This window comes from Echinops telfairi, unplaced genomic scaffold, assembly GCF_000313985.2.
Source record: "Echinops telfairi isolate 266 unplaced genomic scaffold, ASM31398v2 ScPeMD7_8;HRSCAF=38, whole genome shotgun sequence".
NCBI classification, from domain to species: Eukaryota; Metazoa; Chordata; class Mammalia; order Afrosoricida; family Tenrecidae; genus Echinops; species Echinops telfairi.
The window spans coordinates 17,262,290-17,286,685 of record NW_022103905.1 but is presented as its reverse complement, the minus strand read 5'-3'; the positions used below and the strand labels follow the sequence as shown (position 1 = coordinate 17,286,685).

Genomic DNA, 24,396 nt, shown 5'->3' with positions numbered 1-24,396 from the left:
GCGGTAGGGAGGGGGGAAATGAAGAGCTGATGCCAGTGGCTTAAGTGGAAAGCAAATGTTTTGAGGATGAGGGCACGAATGTACAAATGTGCTTTACACAATTGATGTATGTTTGGATTGTGATAAGAGTTGTATGCGCCCCTAATAAAATGATTTAAAAAATTCTTGAGATTCTAGAGACAGAAATCCTTCTGTTAAGAGGTTTGACGCGGGGAAAGGCAAGCCTTTGGGTCCCTGTGTATCAGACGGGGTTTCTAGTAGTGCTGCCTGCCACACAAACAATGACAGAAGCAGAGCTCTTTTTGTACAGCAGCATATTGCTAACAATCTGCCGAATCCAGTACTTTCCAAAGTGGTTTTTTTCCCTCCAAAGAATATAAACAATGTAAAGCAAAACTGATCCAGCGATTTGTACTCAAGATTGAAGAGTCCACAATGAAAATTACTATTTCATGATTATAGTCATATCAAAAGAACCAAACCCACTGCCATCGGGTCCATGCTGACTCATGGCCACCTTGGAGGTAAGGGTAGAATCGTCCGTTTCAGTTTCCCAAGACTGTAATTCTTTACAAAAGTAGAAAGCTGGTCTTTCTCCCAAGGAAAGGTTGGCGGTCTCAAACTGCTGACCTTGAGGTTAGCAACATAAGAAGTAACCACTACAACACCAGGGCTCCTGAATACAGAAACTGTGAAGCAATGATAGATGCCATTTGTTTGGACTTCTCTTGGAAACCCACATTAAGGTCCTGACATATAATTTGTGGAGAAAATAAGAAATTCTACATGTTAGTTTTCCCATTAAATGTTCCTTGTAGGTCAAAGAGAATAAATGGTTTTGTAGCCTGTGCCAATTCTGACCCACTGGTCGCACCGGCCTAAAGCACCGTATTGAAGGCTACTGATGTTGACACCTGGGCTCCTACAGTGATGGATATGTACTAGGAATCCTCCATCTTATCTCTTTGGAAAAAAGTCCAACCTATTAATAAGGCTGAAGAAGATCACTCCTTTTTACCTTTCTCCCACTGAGTGGCTGGTGGTTTCGAAATGCTGCTGTTACGATCCCAGGCCAATGCGTAACCACTGTGCTACGAGGGCTCCAAGAACCTTACAGTTAGGATTTTATTTCCACTTTGTAGTGGAGAATATACGTTCAGAACACTTGACTGAAAGTTGTTTGAATTTGTACAACTCAAAACCCAAGCCTATCTGACTCCAAAGCCTTATTTTTAGAACCACTTTAAAAAAGAATTGTGTAGCTTGTGAAATTGTCTAGAACACACAGGCCAGAGAGGAAATTGTCCCCAGCAATATCAACTACAAAAATGGGCAGGTATGTTTAGTCTTCATAGCAACAAACAGTTACTTTGTAACTAGTTCCTAACTCAATGACATGAAGTTGATGGCGGAGTCAAGATCTTCTCTGTCTTGACATGTTCAGTCTTCACGATGCTGCACCAGAGACGTACCGTGCTCCTAGAGGAGAGGTCTCGGAGAGCAAGTGAAAAGGTAGAAAGTGCTTCCTATATAATTAAGTTATTACCACTCATGAGAAAGCAACCATGAAATAGCTAACAGAATTTGTATTTTGATTTCAGCGTTAACTAGTTTTCTATATATTGTTTAAAACAGTTCTCTGTATTTCAAATTGTTAGTGTTCAGTTTAAGTGTGCTAGCAGCTATAATAAAGTCAACAAATTAAGTTTCAAATACCAGTCTATCAGCTGCATAATAATAAAAATAAGGATTTTTCTGACACGGGAATTTTAAACTGGACAGCTACCACTGAAGTTTTCATTTTGACATCGGTTGCTGTAGGACGTGGGAGAAACCAAGCAAAGCACAAAAAGTTAGAAATGGTCAAAATTACTTTCTTCCTTAATTTATTGCTAATAATACTTTCCCCTCTGTAATTAGGGCAGTAGTTTAATAAAGTTCTAACATTAACAACCCATGTTTATGGCGCAAATACCTGCGTTAAGTAAATTTCAAAGTAATGCTGTTTATCTGCATAAAAGAGAATCAGTAGCAGTTATGGGACAGGGACGTCTAAGCCTGGTGTCGTGTTCAAACACAGAAACTTGTCTGTGCTGCTCGTGTCTGGGAGACACTCCAAGGGCTGCTTGCAGAGTCCCGCCTCACTTACACTCCTTCAGCCCTGGGACGGGGGCGGGCGTGCAGCTGTAAACCCCTACACACGACAAGCTACCTGCTCTTCTCCCAGGATGGCGGCGGGCATCGCTCACTCTTGCACAATCCCCCAACTTTCCAGAACTGCAGCTAAGTCGTCAAGCTTACTTTAAAAAACTGTTATTTTCCATTCAAATTTTAAACGATAATATGGTCTCCATTTTCACACATAATATGCTTAAGCATGTTGTGGAAAATTACAATATTTGCAAATACAAAAAATCAAATGGCAAGTAGTTATAACTGAATACACAAAACACCAAATTACTTAAAATGACATTTGAGTAAGAGCATTATTCTTTAATTCCACGATATTTAATAAAAATGGTTTTGTAAGAACTAATTATGAAACACAAAGACCATAGAAATAGAAATTATTTATTAATCCACTTACAAAGCAGGTGGCTTAATGCAAGCTCATTGACATCTTCACATATGATCCATGGGAACATGTCTTCCACATACAGACAGTGCTATTACTGACTGGATGCAATTGCAATCTGGGGCATATGAAGCATGTTGTAACAAATAAAATTAGGCTATCCTGTATATGAAAGTATCTTGATAATAATATGCATCCTGAAGTGGATTAAAATTTCTCCAAAGGAGAAAGGTTAGTACATTTAACTTTATATTCTATATTATGCAGTAAATCTTAATAGAAATTAAAATTTTAAATCAGTGATTGACTCTTGGTAATGTAAGAAGTGGGAGCCTACAGCCAGAGCAACAGTAGCTTGACAGTATAATTTGTACCTCACAGTATCTGCAGACTTGCTGTTTTTCAAGTTTAGAGAGAAATAAAACAAGAGACATGTAGATTCAGCTAACTTTATTTATCTTTATACTAATAAAAATCTCTTAAAATGATCCTGGGACCTTCAGCAGTTGTATGAATGCATAGATACCTGCCAATGACCGAAATTCTATATCTCGACTGAATGTGTTTACAAACTCAGTGTAAGGTAGTTGTCTTCAACTATAGTACGTAGCAGAAGACTGAACAAAATTCTACATGTCTTTTTCAATTTCCCTAAAGTTTTGTTAAATCTGCAAGTATATACAATTCAGCTAATTGAAATTAATATTTAGTGTTCATGAGAGCTGTTTCACAGCAGCAAAAATTGAATCCAGGAAATAAATTTCCAAATATTATAGGAAATAGAGAAAGACAATCAGAACAGCAGTCTTAATATATGTTATCAATATTCAACTCTATCTGCACTGTGCTGAGAGAAGGATACACCAAGAAAATTCATATTGATCACTCTGGTGATGTGAATTAACACCTGCATCTGATTGAATATGGTTCATATTGTGTTCCCAGTATTAAGGATGATATTTTACTCAGAGCTCCATATTGGAAATATACAGCAGCCATTTTGTCCTAATTCAGGAATGTCTTAATACACAATATTATCATTTTCTAGAGGATCTTTATACATTAAACTAAAGCACATGATTTGATTAAATTAAAGGAAGGTTAGTAATGGATTAAAAAATTCATTATTCTCAAGGCCTGGTACTATGTAAAAACAAAAAGACCACACAATTCTACTTACTAAAGCAGCTAATCTTGCCTGCAAGTTTAGGGTGACAAGCCCATAATATGTGCAAAGAAATGCAATACAAGGAATCATGCAAAAATACAGTAAAATGATAGAGGAAAAATGTCCAATCTAGAAAAAAAGCTTTTATAAATACATCAAAATCAATTGTATACATTAACTGTGGGTCTAGCATTAGTTGTACCATATAGCAGAGCCAGCACTCTAAGAAGTTCAATGCTTCCAAATCTGCGCAGGTAAGTCATGCCATCTTTGGTTGACTGCAGTACCAGGAAGTGTGGGTATGAGAGGGAGGGCAAGAGTTCTGAAACATGGTGTCAACTTTCACTTGGCAGCTGGGCCTCAATGTCCACTCTGCATATGGGGCACTTCTTGTTGGTAATCAACCATTGGTCAACACACACTTGGTGGAAAAGGTGCATACATGGAAGGCGCCTGTTATTGGCAAAGAACAAAAAACTAAAATTAATTTTGTAACAGTTTTAGGTGGCTTTTTACACAACTATACGTATGATAATTCAGTAGTTAGTATGCATCATTCTCTTCCATAAAATAAAACTCTTCTAAGAAGACTTAAACACAAATTATCACTTTGGGCAACATGAAAGTAAAAAATCATCACAGTAATTTTAACTGTCATAGCTCTGGAACCAATGAAATAAAATCCCATAAATTAATAATAACAAGAATTACACTGGTAGTAATTCCAGTTTCGTTTCTCTATGTGAGTTGCCAAGGATAGAACATGGCAGTTACATTTGCTGTTATTTAATATTTCCAATGTATTTTTTATATCACATCAGCACTCTTTGGTCAGAAAGCACTATAAAAATATTATCTCGCTTAATTGTCTCAAAATTGATATTATAAACACATAGTGGCTATGTTATCCTAATTAAGGCGTCTTCATGTGTAATATTATAATTTCCTATCTAGAATATCTTTAGAAATTAAACTTAAATTACATGTCTGACTAAAGTTGTGAAATATTATTTTTATGGGTTATTCATTATATCCACATAACACTGTGCTAGTCTCTACTTGGCAAGTTAAAGGGATATGATTATTTTATCACATTATATCAAATTAGCATTTAGAAACTAAGAAATAAAAGCTAGCTTCCAGACAAGATAGGAAACATTAAATCTAAGTATAACAGAAGGGTAAAAGTCATTGGATTAAGTCCATCTACTTCCATTCATTGTTACAGTTTCAGATTTAATATATTTTCCTGTAAGTATCCCAAAGTATTATCAGTGATTTCTCCTTGAAGTACAAGGGAGCTTCACTTCAACAAATTCATGGAAAAACTCCATTATCTTTTTTCCATTTTTCTACATAGAATCAATACTATAAAAACCATTGAATGCCACATTGATAAACCATTATCAGATCTACAGTGTTCAAATAACCTTGTATGTGTTAAGATAAACAACTGTTTACCCATATATTTTTCCTCTCAGCCAAATAAAATGCTTGGAAAAAATACCTTCATAAATTAGGGCAATAAGATTACAGAATATATATGAAAGAATTTGTTGCATATTGGGATTATGTTACATTTTAAAAACCAGAAAATAGGGCAGGGGTGGGGGTGGGGGGAGAACTCAAAGACCGCTGTGCAACGAAGCACACAGAGTTCATCTGGATCAGTGTTAAGCTTTGGAGAATACGTTAATATAAGTATCCATGCCACCAGCGCTTCTCAAAGAAGCTGTGAGAGAGAAAAAGGTCAGTACTGAAATGCTGGGTGCCAGTACCAGGAAAAGTTTTGACCACAAAATTCCTAGGCCAGACCCTGGAGTGGCTATTTCCCTTATATAGGTAGTACTTCAGAACCCCACCTATTGGTGGTAACACAGGCTCAATCTTTTCATTCCGTTGAAACAAATTCTACATGTCAGAGATGGGTTAACAGAGCACCCAGCATTTATCTTTATTTGGCTACTGGCCTACTAGAAAATAAAAGCCCTTATGTAACAGTTTTGGCAATGGAGTTAGATAATTAACATCTTAGTTACCTCACATCTTCACCTTCCTCTAAAATAGACAAACAGATAGTACACTTTTCCTCTGTATCTTCCTCAGTCCCTTCTTCCCCATCTTGTTTGCAGTGCAGTTTCCTCTGTGAGAACCAATCAGTTGTTACCTTATTAGTAGAGATGACATTATTGAACAACTGAGTAAAGTCTGTGTTTATTTGAAGAACAAAACAAAACAAAACTATACATTCACCCACAACTTACTTCCCAACTAATACTGTCATGAGAATTAAGAAACTCTCATCAATATAGAACAATTTTAACACCCTGCAATAATATGCATCAAGCAAAATCCAATGTACAGAAATTTATTAATTTTTAAATGTACTACTTAAAATCAAATATAAACTCTAAGCTGTATTTCTGTCCTTATCATAAACATAGCTAAACAAGTTTTATTTTACTAATGGATGTTGCAAATAATACCCATATAAACTAACAGTAATTAAATCAGACAATAAAAGAACTTAATTTTTACCCTTAAATACAAATGGAAAACGTGACAAAATAGTTTTCACGTTATTATTTTCTGTACAACATCAAGTGCTATTAAAAGCAATGTGTTAGAGAAAAAACTTATTTAACATGTCTACCCCATAATGTCCACCTTATACTACACTAGAGATTGAGAGTAGAGCATAAAAAAACACAGATTGAAGGGGGCAAGGGAGTATTAGAACTGACTGTGATAATGTATATACAACTCTTTTTGAAAGCGATGTAATTGTGGAAATTTGTAACATGTGAATATTCCATCAAGAAAACTACTGAAGCAGGAAGAAGAAACCCAACTCAACCTATGCCTATGACTACAGTGGATGAAGGAGGAAGAGTTTTTGCTTAGAGGACACTGAGTTTATTTTAATGGTGGTGGAACAATTTGGAGAGCATTATCAATAATGGTTGTACACTGCAAAGAGTATAATCAATGGCACTGAATTATACATGTAGAAGTTGTTGGACTGGAGAAGGTTTTGTTGTGTATATTTTTGCCGCAATTGAAAAACAATTGCATAAATAACGAGTACAAGGAAGAAGAAAATGTTCTAAAATTGAATGTGGTGGTGACTGCACAAGTCTTGTTATGACTGAACTAGTGAATTGTATGATATGTGGATGAAGTGCCAATAAAACTGTTAAAAAGGGTGGTGGAAAAAAATAATTTTTAAAAAACTGTTAAAAAAATTCAGATTGACTAAATATCCCTCCCTAAAGAGTGACTACTTAAATGAATTATTAGTTATATGAAGGCATTATTAAGAGTTACGGAAAAGAAAATAACACATGTAAAACTGCATGGATGATTTAATCTCATTTGCGTGCTTTTTAAAAGCGTTAAGAAAAAGATATACATCTGTATAATGCACAATCTGAGAGCACCAAACAAATATTAAACCCTGATTTCATGTGCAAAAGGGAAAACTGATGAGTCTGAAGTGGAAGAAATTTTAGAATGGCGATTTTGCAGTTTAAAGTAACACAAATGTATGCACTGATTGCTTTGACAATAAAATATTTAGTTGCTGAGGACCTAATGCCGGGGCTTAAGTGGAGAGCAAATGTTTTGAGAGTGATGAGGCCAACGAATGTACAAATGTGCTTTACACAATTGATGTATGGATTAAGATAAAAAGTTGTATGAGCCCCTAATAAAATGGTTTCTTTTAAAAAATAAATAAATATTTAGTTGCTAGAGTCTACAAAGTCAAAGCCTCATATATATACAACTATACTGTAGGACTTTCGAGAAGAATGAGGGTGCCCTGGTGGCTTAGTGGTTAAAGGAGGTCAGTGTTCTAACCCACCAGCTAGCTGCTCTGTGGCAACCCGCTACCTTAACAACGTCTGCTTTAGGAATCCTACTGGGAAATTCCACTTAGAAGTCTCAAAGAATAAATTCTTACCTTTTTGTATTTATGTGGATATGTACATCTTTCAATTGTCCCCTGGGATGCTCCACGATTGACATTTCCTAATCTTTCTTCCAAATGAATCAATTCCTGAAAGTGATAAGTAATTAATATTAAATGCCAGGATGATTTTTCCTAGATCAGTAATATCAGTACTGGAAAAGCAACCAACTTTTATACTTATTGATAATATATTTATTTACAATGTAAATAAAAGTATTCAAAAAACTTTACATACTAATGGATGTATGTAATTTTTTCTTATATATTTTAATGCTTGTTTACCTTTTTTCTCTCAAATCATTTCTGTGCTATGGCCAAATTAGTCTTAGAAATGTGGGTAATAATATGATACATTAATAATATGTAATGGTAATGTAAGTATCTATGTATGTATAAAATGAAATTATTCTAATGAATAAAGAAAGCAAATAAAATATTAAGAAGGCAGGAAAGGCTAGGATAGGAGGAGGAATAAAAATGGTTAGCATGAGGTAGAAACGGGATGAGTGAAGCTATACTGTAAGAAGTGCAGTCAATGACGTGAAGTAAAGTGGGTACGAACTGTTACAGACCTTCACCCCATTCACAAATGAAAACAACCCTGAGAGTCTGTTGGTGTGTGATGTTCAGTCAAGTCTAACTCGTGGCAACACTCCAGGGCAGAGCAGAACTGCTCCAGGTGGTTTTCTGGGCTCAGGTCTTCCCCTCAACTGCCACCTCAGACATTCCACTGCCTTCTAATCTTGGTCATTAAAATAATCTTAAGGAGCCTGAAGCTGACACAGAGGTGAAACGCTCTCAGTTGTTCACCAGAAGGTATGCAGTATGATCCCCCTAACAGAAAAATGTGGCAGTCTGTTTCCCTTAAGAATGAATGGGTCGGTCCAGAGCACCTTTGTGCTCAAAAGTTATTTTAAATTTTAAGGAGGTCTTGTGCAACAGATGTGCCCAATACATGTCATTTTATTTCTTGACTGCTGTTTCCTTGATCGTTGACTGTGGATCCTTGATAACTTCCATCTTTTCTCTATCGTGATGATTCCTATTGGATCATTTGTGAGGACTTTTGTTTCATGTTAAGGTGCAATCCACACTGAAAGCTAGAGTCTTTGATCGTCGTTAGGAAACACTTCTAAGTCCTCTTCATTCTCATCAAGCAGGGCTGCGTCACCGGAACACTGTGGGCTGTGAAGGGGTCTTCCAATCCTGAGGCCATATTCGTCTCCATGCAGCCCAGCTTCTCAAACTATTCGCTCAGCACACAGATTGAATGAAGCATTATAAAAAGATAAAATCTTGATGGACACCTGGCCAGATTTTCAACCACATAGTATCCCCTTGTTTGGGTCCAAGGACTATCCTCTTGGTCTATGTACAGATTTTATAGGAACATATTAAAATGTTCTGAAATTTCCATTCTTTGTCATGTTATCAATAATGTGTTGTGAACTATACAGTTGAATGCTGTTGTGTGGTCTAAACATTTTCCTGGTGTTCTCTGCTTTATTCTAAGACCATTTGATATAAGTAATGATATCCTTCATTCCAGATCCTTTTGAATCTTGGCTTGAATTTCTTTAGTTCCCTATCAAAATACTGCTTCATAAAAGATAAATGTACAGGTAGTTACATTCCTTTCATTACATACCTCGAAATTACCCCTGAAAGGACCTCTGAATGATGTTCCATCCAGTCCTGATGAAATATAACGGATGTGAGGATAGCCTGCCATGTCAGGAACCTATTGTAGTAGAAGAGATACACTAAATCAATTAAGGATAGGCTTGGTTTTGCTGTCAACGACCATTCAAATTCAACTTCACCAAGTACCCACAAAACTAAGCATTCTATAAACATATTGGGATCTCTTAAAACAGCAGTTTCATGAGATTCCTAATTGTCATTCTTTTACTTGGTTTATTTGGCATAAAGAATCCTATGTAGAAAATGTCCCAACTTAATATTAGGTTTATGGGAAGCGTCATTTTGACATATTTGATTTCCTCAACAACAAAAAATTACAGAAATCACTGACGTATCGATTTTTGCTGATTTTATCCATTTAACAAGACAAATATACATCCAAATTCATTTCCTTCTAAGCCTTCTAATGTTGAAATTCTCTGTGTAGTATACCTATTATCACTAGCTCCCCATCCCCACCCCTACCCCATGTCCCCTACCATAATACTAAAAAATAATTAACCTAGTTACTGTCTCTATAGATTTACCCCTCTTGGATGTAATATAAAGAAAAGCGTAACAACAAAGCTACCCCCCCCATCCCACCCCCCAAAAAAGAAAGCAAAAAATATTAAAAACCAGGACAAATCTTGTCTGGCTACTGCCAGTGTAGGTTTTAATAGTATATTCTAATACTTTGTTAGAAAGTTGGGAGACTGTGGGATAGAGCACCATTCTTCTATGTTAATAAATCAATAAATCTGCAAATTAACTTTTAACCAGCTTTCATTAAATAGCACATTATCTAAGACAATGTATACATGGAAAAGAATTTAAAATAAGTAAACGATAAGTTGTAAATGTCAAATAGCCTACAAAGTAAATTGTCTACAACTTTCCTTAAGACCAACTTTCAGCATATCCCAACCTCCCACATGACTCCAAGAAAAGTCAGAAAATCAAGTAAGAAACTGCTGTCCACAAAACTACCTAACCCAGCACTCACCTGTATTCCTCCCAAATCAGCTCTCTTTTTATAGATGAGCGTTCCCCTTCCCCTACTCCAAGTCAATCAGGATCACCTGTGCTCTTGCTAGCACTCTCTCCAATGTCCCTACCCTCCCTCTCCCTACCACCAAGTCAATGCTGACTCATAGTGACCCTGCCTCCACCTTCACCCCCACCTCCATGGGTTTCCCAGACTGTAACTGTTTACTGGAATAGAAAGTCCAGTGTTTCTCTCACAGAGCTTCTGGTGGTTTCTAAAGGCCCACCATGGAGATCTCAGCCTAACAACTAAAGCAACAGGGCTCCTGGCCTGGTACATGCGCAAGTTAATTACCACGCACTCAGTCGTCCATATGTATAAGTGCTCCACATGTTTTCCTAACCAAAGTTCTCTTCTTAATCCTGGAATTACTGCCATCCATTTCTCTTCACAGCCAAGCTTCTAAGACATGGAGTTTATATTCAGTCTCCACATTTTCATCACCCATTCACTCCTTACAGCAATCTAATGAAGCATTTCGATCTGTCCTTGCCCATTGCTCAAAGCTCTCGGACAAGAGCCCCCATATCTCACAGAAGCCAAATAAACCAAACTTTGCTTTCTTCTGGTCAGATACTATTAAACACATTACTTCCTTACTATTACAACTTTATTTTCCCTGAATCTTTAAAGCTAGTTTAAAAAATCCTTCAAGCATCTTATGATCAACCTTAAAATAATTGAATTTTTAATTCTCAAGGATTTATCTACATATTTTCCAAAGAAAGCTAATAATTTTCCAAGAATTCAATTACAACTATACACTAACAAATCATAACGTAGGCTGACGTGGCTATTATAGTCCCCAGTGACAACACAGGCCTTGAACCTGGTCCACTCCCCTGCTCGAATCTGCTTCTGCACAGGCATGTTCTTCAAACCTATCCTTCAGAGACATCACCAGGAAGAAGTTGGTGATCTCAGATTGGTTGATGGGCAGAGAGAATAGGCAGATCTCTTCCAGGGACTGATCTTCATCACGTCTTCGACATGAAGATCGCCAAGCTTGGTGACAGGGAGCCGCTCCTAAGTTTTGCCAGGAGCTCCACAACCCCAATCACAGCCTCAACATCAACCTTGGCTCCACAGGTAGCTGGGAAAATGTCTGAAAAAGCCACTGTGGGATCCCATTCCCAGACACCACCACCCCCACCCCCCGCAGGCCCTCCTCCCACTGCACCAGTCGGTGTTTTCTTGGAGAAGAAAGCATATCATATCTGAAAGCTAATTAACTTTGGAGGCCCGGATCATATATTAACTTCCTATTGGGCATCTTCACGTTGATACTCAGTTATTCCAGATTGAATATGTCCAAATTTAACGCATTAATTCTTTCCCCAAACCCTTCCCTACTACTCTGTAATTCAGTGATTAGAACCATGACACTCTAAATAAATCAAGCTTTAAATCTGAGCGTGAACCTAATTATTATTCAATCGAGACCCATCATTTTCTTGCCAACTGACATCGTCTCCTTCAGGCATTTATCAACTTTTCTGCTATAATAATATTCTGACTTTATTGTTTATTCCCACCCTGTAATACATTTTTCACTCAAGTGAGAAAGTGGCCTTCCCAACCACAATCTGATCAAATCACTCTAAAGCAGAAATATGCCCAGGGAATGCAGAGATGCTTCATTCTTATTGAAGCCAACCTCACTCCTAAGCTTTAAAACTACTGGTTTTACTGGTGTTTAGGCTGCTTGGTATCTCTTCCCATGCTGTGATTTCTGAAAGACCACAAATTCCAATTCCAAAGTCAGCTCAGAAGTTAGTCTAAAACTTTTTCATTTTAGTATAAAGGTTCTGTCTGTAAACTTCTACCTCCTCAAGACAGAACATCTCCGTTCTGTCACTTTTTAAAATGTGGGTATTTGTATTGTCGATACCAAAGTCCAAAAAAGGACTTGGAGTTGGGGGGGGGGCGGCGCCTGGAGACGCACAGCCCATCAGCACAGTTAGACATCCCTTTACAGAAAGGTCACAAGGAAGAGACGAGCCAGTCAGGATGGAGGATCGCACAGATGAAACAGGCAACCTTCCTCTAGTTCTTCCATGCTTCCCCCCCTCCCATCACGACCTCATACAGCTCTGACTAGACCAGGACATGCACACTGCGATAGATAAGAGCAAGAAACACAGGAATCCAGGACAGATAAACCCCTCGGGATCAATAATGAGAGTAGAGATACCTGGAGGGGGAGGGGAAGGTAGGGGAGAAAAGGGGGAGTTGATCACAAGGATCGAAATATTACCCCCTCCCAGGGGGACAAACAACAGAAAAGTGGGTGATGGGAGACAGCGGACGATGTAAGATATGAAAATAATAATTTAGGAGTCAGCGGGAGGGGTGTGGGAGAAAATAATAATGATTTATAAATTATCAAGGGTTCAAAAGGGAGGGAGAAAAAAATGAGGAGCTGATATCAAAGGCTCAAGTAGAAAGAAAATGTTTTGAAAATGATGATGCAACATATGTACAAATGTGCTTGACACAATGGATGAATGTATGGATTGTGATAAGAGCTGTAAGAGCCCCCAATAAAAGTGTTCAATTAAAAAAGTGGACCTTAAAAGGGCCACTCAAATGTGAGTCAACAAAATCTGAACCTATTCAAATGAGAGGAAGTGAGTCAATAAAACCCCACAGGTCAGAAAACAATATCTGAAAAGATCTATTATCACTTAGAGTAAATTAGCTGAAGCACCCTGGTCATGATGACAGTAAATCAAATCATTCTGTACATTTACGAAAATGTCTAATGCAAATTACACATATTTCATTTAATATATAAAATACCTTTTTATGAGTTGATTTCTATTAAGAGAATTACTCTAAAATTTCTATTAGAATACTTCCAACAACCAATAGATTAAAATAAAACATTTCCAATAAAATTTATCATTTAGAGTGGGAAAGCTACTTTTAAAAGGAGAAAGGTCAGAACTATAGAAAGCACATCTTCCTTACCATTAAAGGAAGCGCTCCTAACTGTAAGTGGTGAAGTCGAGGAGGTGCGTGGTAATGGGCCAAGTGCGGATGCAGTGCACCAGGTGTGTAAGTAGCTGCAGTCACTCCAGCTTCAATTCCAAGCTCCCTGATACAGAATGAGAACAATTTAAGTTTTAGTCCTCATCATAGCTTCTTATTAGCAACAAAAACGGAGTATAGTTTATATTTAAAAAAAAAAATTCAAGTTCCTTAAACTTGCACAGCTGAGAAAAAAGTTTAGACTCCAAATATTTACCTAATAATTAACTTCAAATTTCTTTTTGAAATCCAAAGTCAATCATTCAATTTCGTGGCCAAGAGCAGAACAGTACTTGAACTCACTTCCACAGTTTACAAAGGAAGGAAACAAAATGAAAAAAAGCTTGACTTCACCTGAGGCACATAAAGAGTTTACTTTTTTGGTTTATACGAACATTACAGATGTTTACTAGACACGCATTCTCTGGATTGCTGGTACCCAGGATAATTAGTATAGCAAACATTTCTATACCTTACAAAGCAAAAGTTAAAAAAAAAAATTAAAACGAGAAACTGGTTATGTTCCAAATATTCATTTATTTATTCTCATTCGCTATCCTGCCTCAAAAATCACTGTATTCAGACTCTCGATGATTGCCTAGAGACAAAGGAGTCAGAAAGAAATGTAGCACGAGCCTGTTTCTACTTCTCTAGGAACGACCACAAGCCGAGAGAAATGTGCAAGCCGGAGTTCTCCTGTCAATGACAGAGTTGGGAGAAACTGGAGTAATTATGAATTTAAACGGGCAGGGGTGGAGCGGTGCTGCATACAAATCTGTAAAAAGCAGGGTCCTTTTAGGGAGCTCATTTTAAGGACAGGCAGCCTTGGAGAAACATGGAAAGCAGCTCTACTGCAGTTTACAGGGTGGGTTCCCTGCCCCAGAACTCATGTTCCTGCCCTTTCCTCTCTAGGTCCATATAGGAAATAGCCCAGAGTGCCTCACAGGAAGCTGGGGCTTCAGCTTTTCCTTCTCACCCTCTGTAGGGCATTCCCCTACAAAACATATCTTCTGGCAGTTTTACCACAGGATGCTGAGCAAAGCTTTGGAAAAAAATCAGGATACTGACCAGGCAGATCTCTCGGGGGCTTGTCGCGGGTGTGAGGACATCGTCTGTGGCACATGAATGTGATGCCCGTGGCCATAGTTTGGATGCATCCTATGTGGGTGTGGTGGGGGGCGTTCATGTGCCCGCCTGGAAACACAGAACACAAAAAGACCACTGGAAATAATTGAATAAATGGTTATTTCTTCATGTAGGGAAAAATAACACCCCCACCTAGTATTAATATTATAAGCATTTCTAGAGTAATCAAAAATTAATTAAGTTGTAAAAAGACAACATTAGCATTATTTTAAATGAAAAATAAATTAAGTACCAACAAGCTCGGCCCATTCTAACTACTGAATTTTCCTGATTCTTCCAATTCAAATAATACCAGAAAATTATCAATTATCATTTTAGCATCAGTTTGCATACATTATGGTAGATGTTTTAAGGAGGAGAATATTAGGGACTGGATGCAAATTAAACTTCTGAAAATTAAACACCCCAGTAAATGGTTCAGGCACAAAGAGGCACAGAAATGGAGGCTTAATCTTATTTCCCTTTTACATTATAATAATATCCTATCAATTTTTAATAAATATTGGAGGGGGGAAAAATTTCAAAACACATGTAGCATATGTAAATAAAACTATGTCTATACACATGCCTTAGTCTGCATCCAGCTTCTATATTACCATATATATTCCTGAATAAGCCAATCCAAATATCAGCCAAGGCACCTAATCTTATAACAAAAACTGCATTAAAGTGCAGGGAGGATGGGGTTGAAGGAGGGATTACAAGGATCTACATATAACCTCCCCCCTGGGGGATGGACAACAGAAAAGTGGGTGAAGGAAGACGTCAGATAGTATAAGATATGACAAAATAATAATTTATAAATTGCCAAGGGTTAGGGGGGTGGGGGGAAAATTATCAAGGATTCATGGGGGAGGGGAGAGCGGGGAGGGAGGGGGTTAAAAAGAAGAGCTGATGCCAAGGGCTTAAATGAAAAGTAACTGTTTTGAGAATGTTGAGGGCAACGAATGTATGCATTGTGATGAGTTGTATGAGCCCCAATAAAATAATTTTTAAAAAAGCAGCAGCAGCAGCAAGGATGGCGCCCCCCCAAAAAAAACTGCATTAAAAATGTACTGAAAAACTCGGCTTACACACGAATTTACACAGTATTTCCCTTTCCTAAAGATAAGTCATATTCACAAATAAATTCAAATGATAACAAAACTCCAACAAATGGCATTAAACTATGTTTAGACGCAGCAATTCAATTTGGCATACAAGGTTACATGTAGACTGCTAACCACAAGATCATCTGTTCAAAAACACGAGTCGCTCCACAGGGGAAAGATGATCTTTCTAGTGCCATAAAGATGTGCAATCTCAAAAACCCACAGGGGCAGTTCTACTCTATCCTATAAATCAACTTAAAGGTTGTGAGACAGTGAGATTTTTTCCCCCCTATGTGTTCCTAAACACACCTGCAAATTTCCGGGTTGAATCTTAATGATTTTTATACTGAAGGATATAACAAATTGGTAAGAGTCTATAAAAAAATTACTGTATTAGAATAAGATCAATAGATCCTGAATGTAACTTCACATTACAAAAGTTATAAGATTCATAGTACATTACTAATTCAATCAAGAGTTTTGTAAATATTTCCTGTAGAGGGTCAAATAGACAAGTCATTTTGCTCTGTTACAATTATTGATTTTTGCTATTGTATAAAAACAGCCAAAACTAATAGGCAAATGAATGACTGTGTATCTGTGTTCCAATAAAACTTTATTTATAACAACAGGCAGGCAGGACATCAGCAACCCAGTTTGCTGCCCTGAAATAGGTAATCAGACCCTGCCATATAAAAACAGGACCCAAATATAGTTTTTTTATATTTAAAGAATATAATGTTTTAATATTTAAATTTTAATTAAACTCTAAGGTAAGAAGATCGTTTCTTGTAGATCCGTTGTTGAAAATCCTATTAGCATATTTCCTCCATATGGGTTTAAAAACAATCCACTGCCATCGAGTCCATGCTGATTCAGAACGACCCTATGGCACAGGGAAAGCCACCCTTAGGGGTTTCTGGGATGATAAATCTTTACAGGAGGAAAAGCTTTGTCTTTCTCTTGAGGAGTGGCTACTGGGTTCAAACTGCAGCCCAACGTGCAACCACTACACCACCAAGACTCCTCCCCTTTTGGGTGTAACATGTAATAAATTTAATGTATCAAAATGGATCTATAGATAGTTTTAGATCTTTTGCCCCAGGATCATCAACTCAAACATTACTTTTTACTATGGAATGCTGCAAAAAGAAACGAGATTGATTTAAATAAATAATCATGGTCCATATGCTCAGAGTGGATTGAGTCCACTAAATAATCTGATATAAACTTGTTTTGTCAACCTACAGCACAAGGAGGAGAAAGACAATGACAATGGTTAGCAAAAACGTTAATGTCCTAGTGATTTGAAGATCTAATATAGGTACGTTGTGCCAAATGATTTTATAGTTTTAAAGAGTAATGGAAATAGGAGGAGGGTTTAAGCACAATTTTGTTTTTCAAAACAAAACATACGTTGGATGCTGCATCATTCTCCTCCTTTGAACTTCCATCCTCTGCATCACTTCATGAGGATGCAGTCTCTGTGCTGGAGGCGCGGCAGTTGGGATATGGTGCGAAATTGGCTGGTGAGGAGGAGGAAGGTGTGGAGGAATTGGTGTGGCTGCGCTGGGTAAATGAGTTGGGGGTGGAGGTGCCACAGGGTGAGATGTTGCATGAGAAGATATTTGAGAATGGAAAGCATGTACAGGGTGAGGAATAACATAATCCACTTGAGGTGGAGGCTGAGTCTGAGGAGGGGGATTTCCATGAGAGTGGGGGCAGGCAGAGGTTTGATGATGAAGTGGTCTTGTCAAAGACGCGTCTGTAAGGAAGACATTTAAACAATGTTAGTTAGGCCCCGCATCGTGCAATTAAGAAAGCACTACTACATATTCCTACTGTACGTATGAAACATATGAACACATATTTACTTTTTATGAATACTTTATCAGTGCTTGAGTCTGTTCAGATCTGCTTTGCAACCTGTTTTCTTTGAATAACCTTGGTTATCTTCTCATGTCAATTTTACTTCATTCACAGTTTCACAACATTCTATTACAGGAAGGAATGTACCAAAATTTACTGAAGAAGTCCCCATTGGCAAAAACTGGAAGCAACCCAAATGCTAAAATAAACATGTGGCCTCTATTGTGCTCATTCTTTTTGTCCATCTTTAATGTAAGTCTGTACATGAATACACACTACTTACAGTTTTGGTTGCATAAAATCACTTAAGAATTTCTGGGTCTGAGAAATTAATTTATAATCATGTATGTGGTGTAAAAATACCCCTACCATAATTTTCCATCTCAACAGTATATGAGAATGCTGATTACCTCTACTCTAACACCAGATTTCTAAAATCAATGCCAAGTCTTACATTTGAAGACCACTTTTCTTTTACTCTCAATAACTATATATACTTATTTCACTAGCTTATTAGGCTAGTCACTTTCTTATTATTAATTGAGAGAAATTCTGTTCATAAGAGAACTGTGTCATATTCACTTATAAATACATAAAGCCTGCTTCTTTTATAAGTGGTTGGTTGTTGGAAGCTAGTGGTTATGAGTTGGGTGAATAAATCTTTGTCTCCTAGGATTTGGGGGCCAAGTTCATTTTATTTGGAGCATTTTCTTGGTAGTCTTGCATGGTGCTGTGGCCATTCTCTAGTTGCATTACAGAAACATTTCCTTCCATTTTCAATTCAGTTGATTCTTTCACCCAACGTCAAAGTCATGTTACCAGGAACTCATTCAACAATAGTCTCAAAGAAACCTTTCTTAGCAAGGATTTAAGGGAAGGAAACATTTTATAAGACTCAATACAAATTGTGAGAAATTTGAAAACCAATTTTGCAAAATGTGTTTTTTGAACAGTCTTTTACCCTTTGAGAAGTCACAAAACTCAGTCCCTCTAGAGTCAAAAGTGCATCACTGTTTTAAACTCTTGGCATAGTTTCCTTTCAATGTCTTATATTTCTACAGCCATTTAGCATTTAAAGTGTAAGATATAACAATCACCAACATTTTAAAATTAAATTTTAAAGTATGCATAATGGCTTTTCACATCCTGGTCTACAGGTCTATGATCACAGGGGATTCACCATAAGCTCAAACTATGTGTGGGCCCTACAAATGGATTTTGGGCTTCATCTGTCATTCACAGCTTTCTACAACCAGGTATTTACAAAAGCTTGACATTTTCTATGCAATAAAAATTATTTCCATTTTAAAATATATTACTAAGTAGCAGACATTGAATAGCTTGCCCAAAGTCACCAAGTCGGTGACAGCTAGGAGGTCCCTCAGATCTATCCCTCGAAAGTCAGTGTTCTATCTACTAAACCAAGCTTTCTTCTCCAGGAAATTCTAAATATCTCACAACCAAAGTTAAAATATACTTATGGCTAAGGGGAAAAAAGGAAAAGTATAGAAAATGTGAATATGGATATATTCATATATATTCTACTCTACTTAATATATTTATGAATATAGATTCTATTAAATATACATATATGCTTTGGTAGATTACACACACACAGGGTAATGGGTCAAAATGTCCCTATAAAAAAGTGAATACAATTTAAATTTCCTACGTTCTTCTCATACTCCCCCAATGAGGAGTAAAAATTGGTATAACCCCTTGAAGAGACACTTAAGTCCCTCCGTGTGTGTGTGTGTGTGTGTGTGTGTGTGTGTGTGTGAGAGAGAGAGAGAGAGAGAGAGAGAGAGAGACAGACAGAGAGAGAGAGAGAGAGAGAGAAAAGAAAAGCTGTAAAAACCTTTGAGATATTAAGATAAGTGGGATATAAGGACAAGGGACTTTTGACTTCTTATTCTGTAACTATGCACCAATTAACAAGTTTTAGGATATATAATTACCTCTATAATTGGGGAAAACATTACGTCTAACTGTATAACTGTATGTCATTAAGAAAGAAATGGGCTCACTTAGAGCCTGAATACCTCAGGACAATCTTTTTTTTAAATCATTTTATTGGGGCTACAGGTAAATGCTTTGCCATAGCGGTTCCCTGTCCAAATCTGGGTTGATTCTAGTTGTGTTCTGTAAGACCTAGATCTAACAAGTGTTTTAGGAGTGGGAGAAGCCATATAATTAAAAATCATGTTTTACCTGTAATCAGTATTAAAGATAATTTCTTAATAGCATCGACATTTATTCTAAAACTGTTTTAGTGCATAAAAATATTCCTAGTTTCCATTTATCATTTTATATTTAACAAATCAAGTACATGTTGCACAGCTATTTTCTAATAGATGCAATTTTCCTTAGAAGAGCATGCCTTTAAAAAAAATTTTTTTAAAGCACGCCTTGTTCTATTTTAATTGCCTGTACCCATGACTATTACCATATATACTCAAGTATAAGGCAAACGGTATTTCAGCCGAGGCGCCTAATTTTACCACAAAAACTGCATTAAAAATGTGCTAAAAAAACTCAGCTTATACATGAGTATATACAGTAATAATTTATTTACAACTGGAAAAACTTTGTCTATATAGCCTAATTTTTGGTTAACAATTCTTAGACAAAATTCACTTTACCAGGCCTAGAAACTATTAAAAGTTGAAAATTTCTTTGGATGGTTTCTTTCCCCTCCCCCAAGTTTTAATCATTTTTGGGGAGCTCTTACAAATAAAATATTCCATAGTTCAATCACATCAAGCAGTATTATACAACTGCTACCACAATCAGTTTCAAAACATTTTCCTTTCTTCTTGAACTCCTTGATATCAGCTCCCCTTCCTCCCGTCCCTCCCCGACCCTGCCCTCCATTTGTTTTTTTCCCCTATAGCATTTGGGGTAGGGTGGGGGAATACCTTACACAATCCAACATATCCATTCACATACAATTCTGTTGTTTGATCCTATCAAGTGGGGTTATGCATTCATCAATGCTACCACCCCGCATCTATTCCCCTACCCCCAGGGAACCATTACTCCTGTTACTGTTTCTGACGGGCTTATCTATCAACTGAACCATTTTAAATACAGAAAAGAACATACGCAAATCGAACATAAATGAGGTAAAACAAAAACCATTATAGCAAAGGGGAAGAAATATTAAAGAACAAGAGGATAGTTATGAGATTCATCAGTGTTCTACCACACCCTGGATTTTTTTATCCCTTCTGTGTGACCCTTCTGAGAGGAATTGTCCAATTATCCTACAGGTGAATTTTGGGTCTCCCCTTCACAGCAACTTTGATGCTTGTTTTTGAACTTCTGATACCTTTTTCCCATCAAAACTTCAAGATCACACAGGTTAGTGTACTTTTTTTCCATGTGGGCTTTGTTGCTTCCCTGCTAGATGGCTGCTTGTTTAACTACAAGCCTTTAAAACCCCAGACACTATATAGCTGGGGTACCATCAGCTTTCTTCACCACATTTGCTTACGCATTCATTTTTGTCTTCAATGATTCTGTCAACAATGCCAATTAGAACAAACAATATTTGTACTGCGGTAAGATTTAAGTAGAGGCCCAAAGTTCATCTGCTTCCTTGTTGCACTTGTATATATGCGCGCGCGCGCGTGTGTGTGTGTGTGTGTGTGTGTACACACACACATATAAAGAATAATTCCTGAAAATCTCCTTTGATGGGAATTGAAACTGATATTTAATGCTAATCAATTCAGAGATATGAAAATGTGTATGTTAGGTTGTAAAATTGACCAAACATAACACTTTTTTTCCTGATCCTTTTAACCATGATCTGTCTGCCCTTTTGACCTTGGATAACCGATTTTAGGGGAAACACAGAACAAATGAAATAATAGATGAAATGGAGAAACTTAATTCCACTCTTAAGTCACGTGAAGTCAGAAAATCTATGAATTAGAATTGGTGCGCTGCTACTCCAGAGGAGAACACACAAAGTTTCACTTATGCCATTAGTTTCTTTGTGAAATTAAATGCATACTTACAAGGTGGTGGCATATAGTGCCGACAAGATGAGAGCGAGGCTTGTGGCGGGGGCTGGGGCTGAGGTTGTGCAACCATGCTTGATCCGTAGCCATCGATTGACAAGGGCTGACTTGGGGCAGCAGCAGTAGCCTGATGGCCAAAAACTGCAGCTCGGGAAGACGACACAGGGCAGCAGGGATCAAATGCAGACGCTCCGTGAAAACTACCACTTCCATGGCTTCTGATACCACTGTTGCTCAAGTCTACTGGTAACGCCTGCTATATTTAAAGAGGACATATGTTTTACCTTTCTAAAGTTTGAGGAAAACATTTCGTTGTGTCATATAATACAAGTATTCCAAATATAACCTAGAAAACCAGAATCTTTGAATTACAAAAATTTTTTAAAGGATAATTAATTCTTAGTGTGAAGATCTCTTGGGCAATAAGAAAATGCTTATGGTGTCTTAGATTGTCAAAATTATCATGATTTTATACTTAAAATATATTTTATTGAATTCAGTAAATGATGATGCTTCAAGGAGCAAATTTTCAATTAACAAATTATTTTAAAGTCCATTTCTCTTAAAGCATCTAGATATCCCAAAGAAAGTTTTACAGTATATTTGCATATTCTTCACTCAAAAGTTCTGATTTATAATCTAGGACTCCATTAGATATATAATCGCATCACAGAAAATATTAAGGACCTGGTAAAAACTCGTCTCAAATGAATACAGCAAATCTTCAGTGAAAATTCTAGTATTGTACACAAAGTCTCTATCATCCAAGATAGCAAAGGAAAGGGAAATCATGACCTAGTTTTGGCTCAAACCCTTTTTAACTGGTTTAAAAGAAAAAAAAAATTAAACCACTGATTTGATTATCAGTGTGATTTTAGGTAAGGTTCATTTACTGAACAATCCAGATGTATCTCTATCCATCAGCAGTTTTATTTTTTAACCACCCAAATTAACGTGAAAATTTCTAAGCAAGACTTTTACCTTCTATTGGAGACCACAGAAACAGGAGTGCTTTTTTTGTATTCCTTATTTAAACATAAATATTTGTCAACTGCTCTAGTTCTCAGGACAGCTGTACTCGGTTAAAGAAAATAAAGATTTGCTGTTCCATACAGCACACCACACGGGGATTCGATTCCGTATCAAGAGCTAGCGGCTTGGATGGAGGTGAGCATAATGAAAACATCTGCCAGAGCCATGGGTCAGCCAGCCGGCTCAGACGGCCCAGCAGCACAGGCTTTGCGCATTTAATGGGCTCCAGGCTCAGGGACAATAGGACCAAAGGATCTCTGGATGTTAAAAGCAAAGAAGGATAATAGCACAGCTTTGTGAGGAAGAAAATGGAGTCCTTTTTCCAGTAATATGTGCTTACAACCAAGTGAATCTGTATTCCTTATTTTGAATTGGTAAATACAATGCATGTTCTCAAATGAGGTAAATTTTACTTACAAATATAAAAGTAAATCCAAAAAGCATTGCTACAAAATCAGAGAGACTTTAATTAAACAAAATTATCAAAATGTGACGTTATTGTTTCTCAACATAGCCTCCATCTAGGCCTATACAGTTCTAAAAGCAAGTGTTTCCTTCTATCTCTCTAACACTTCCCCTCAAAAAATTCTGCACTCTTATTTACATCACATCAAAACATTTTTGGCATCCAGAGGGACTCAAAATTATGTTCCTTTTGATGTTCCTTGAGTTGGGAGAACAAAAAAGTCTATAGAGGCAAGACCAGGAAGATGGGGTTAAGGTTTCCCCAAAAATAGGTACATTGCCCTGTTTTTTGGGAGGGAGTGGGGAGTGGGGGGAAACTTGCTCAGAATCTTCCTGGGAGTTTTATCACTAGTGCAGTTTTCTGTTTCTTAAACTTCTTTTATATAAAAGCCTTATAATCATCCTGCATCTTATGAAGAAAGCGATCAAGATTTCCCACACTGAAGTCCAAAACAATAGCAGCCCTAGCCTTCTGAACTGACCTCTTCACCTTGAATTGAACTGGTCCACCGGGTCCCCTTGGAAGCCAGTTTTGACTGGACTTTTTAAGGCGCCTCAATGAAACTTAAGATAAGCCTATTACAGAGAGAACTGCCAGCAGCCAGCCCGACGGCAGAGACAGGCTTAAGCATTTCATTTGGAGGAAGTCTGCACATATGAACTGGAGCCCTAGCAGCAACACTTTTTTACTTACCCAGTGGTATACTGCAAAATTGTGAAGTTATATTTAGGCCTAACTTTCCCTGTTGTTTACGTTAAAAGCTGACAATCAGAATAGATCATTAACATCCTAGGAAAGGAGGCAAGCTTTCCCATGTACCCCCTTTTCAACCAACAAATAGAGGCTAAAAAGCTGAACAGTGATGCTCTGGAGGAACATGGTCATTTAAACAATGACCCCAACAAGACCAAGGGAGCTGCACTTCCAAAGGCTCGAGCGGCCATCTAAAGTGCAACAACTGGTCTCCACTTGTCCAGAGGAAAGAAGGGCAAAGAAGACATTTAAAATGCAGGGAAACAATTCATCCAACGACTAAAAGACTTTGTGAAAATCAGCCTGCATGATCCTGTGACCAAAATCAATTGTTTCAAAAAGAACAGTAGGTTTGAGTGGGAGAAAATATAGACCACAACTCAAAATCATGAAAATGATCCCCGGGACTAGTCAAAATGAGCATGGGGGAACAACCAGACTATATATAGCCCTCGTCGCCGCCCTTCAGATGTGACACTGAACTCACTCACAAGGCTCGATCCTCAGTCAGACAAGAGACAAGTCCGTAAG

General features: G+C 37.4%; 1 protein-coding gene across 5 annotated transcripts in view; it reads right to left on the bottom strand.

The window, feature by feature from the left end:
* Window positions 1–2,555: 2,555 nt before the first annotated feature.
* RNF111 (ring finger protein 111) overlaps window positions 2,556–24,396 on the bottom strand; it is a 149,393-nt gene continuing 127,552 nt past the window's right edge. For 3 of the 5 annotated variants that reach the window (XM_045286510.1, XM_045286509.1, XM_004709459.3), the window contains 8 exons: window positions 21,612–21,870; window positions 17,134–17,482; window positions 14,549–14,701; window positions 13,421–13,547; window positions 9,365–9,457; window positions 7,708–7,803; window positions 5,783–5,910; window positions 2,556–4,196 (listed from right to left, as the gene is read on the bottom strand). In XM_045286510.1, coding sequence (XP_045142445.1) covers window positions 4,079–4,196; window positions 5,783–5,910; window positions 7,708–7,803; window positions 9,365–9,457; window positions 13,421–13,547; window positions 14,549–14,701; window positions 17,134–17,482; window positions 21,612–21,870 — 1,323 coding nt within the window. In that variant the 3' untranslated portion in view covers window positions 2,556–4,078. The remainder of the gene's footprint in view (window positions 4,197–5,782; window positions 5,911–7,707; window positions 7,804–9,364; window positions 9,458–13,420; window positions 13,548–14,548; window positions 14,702–17,133; window positions 17,483–21,611; window positions 21,871–24,396) is intronic. The other 2 variants (XM_004709456.3, XM_004709457.3) reach the window with 2 other exon arrangements.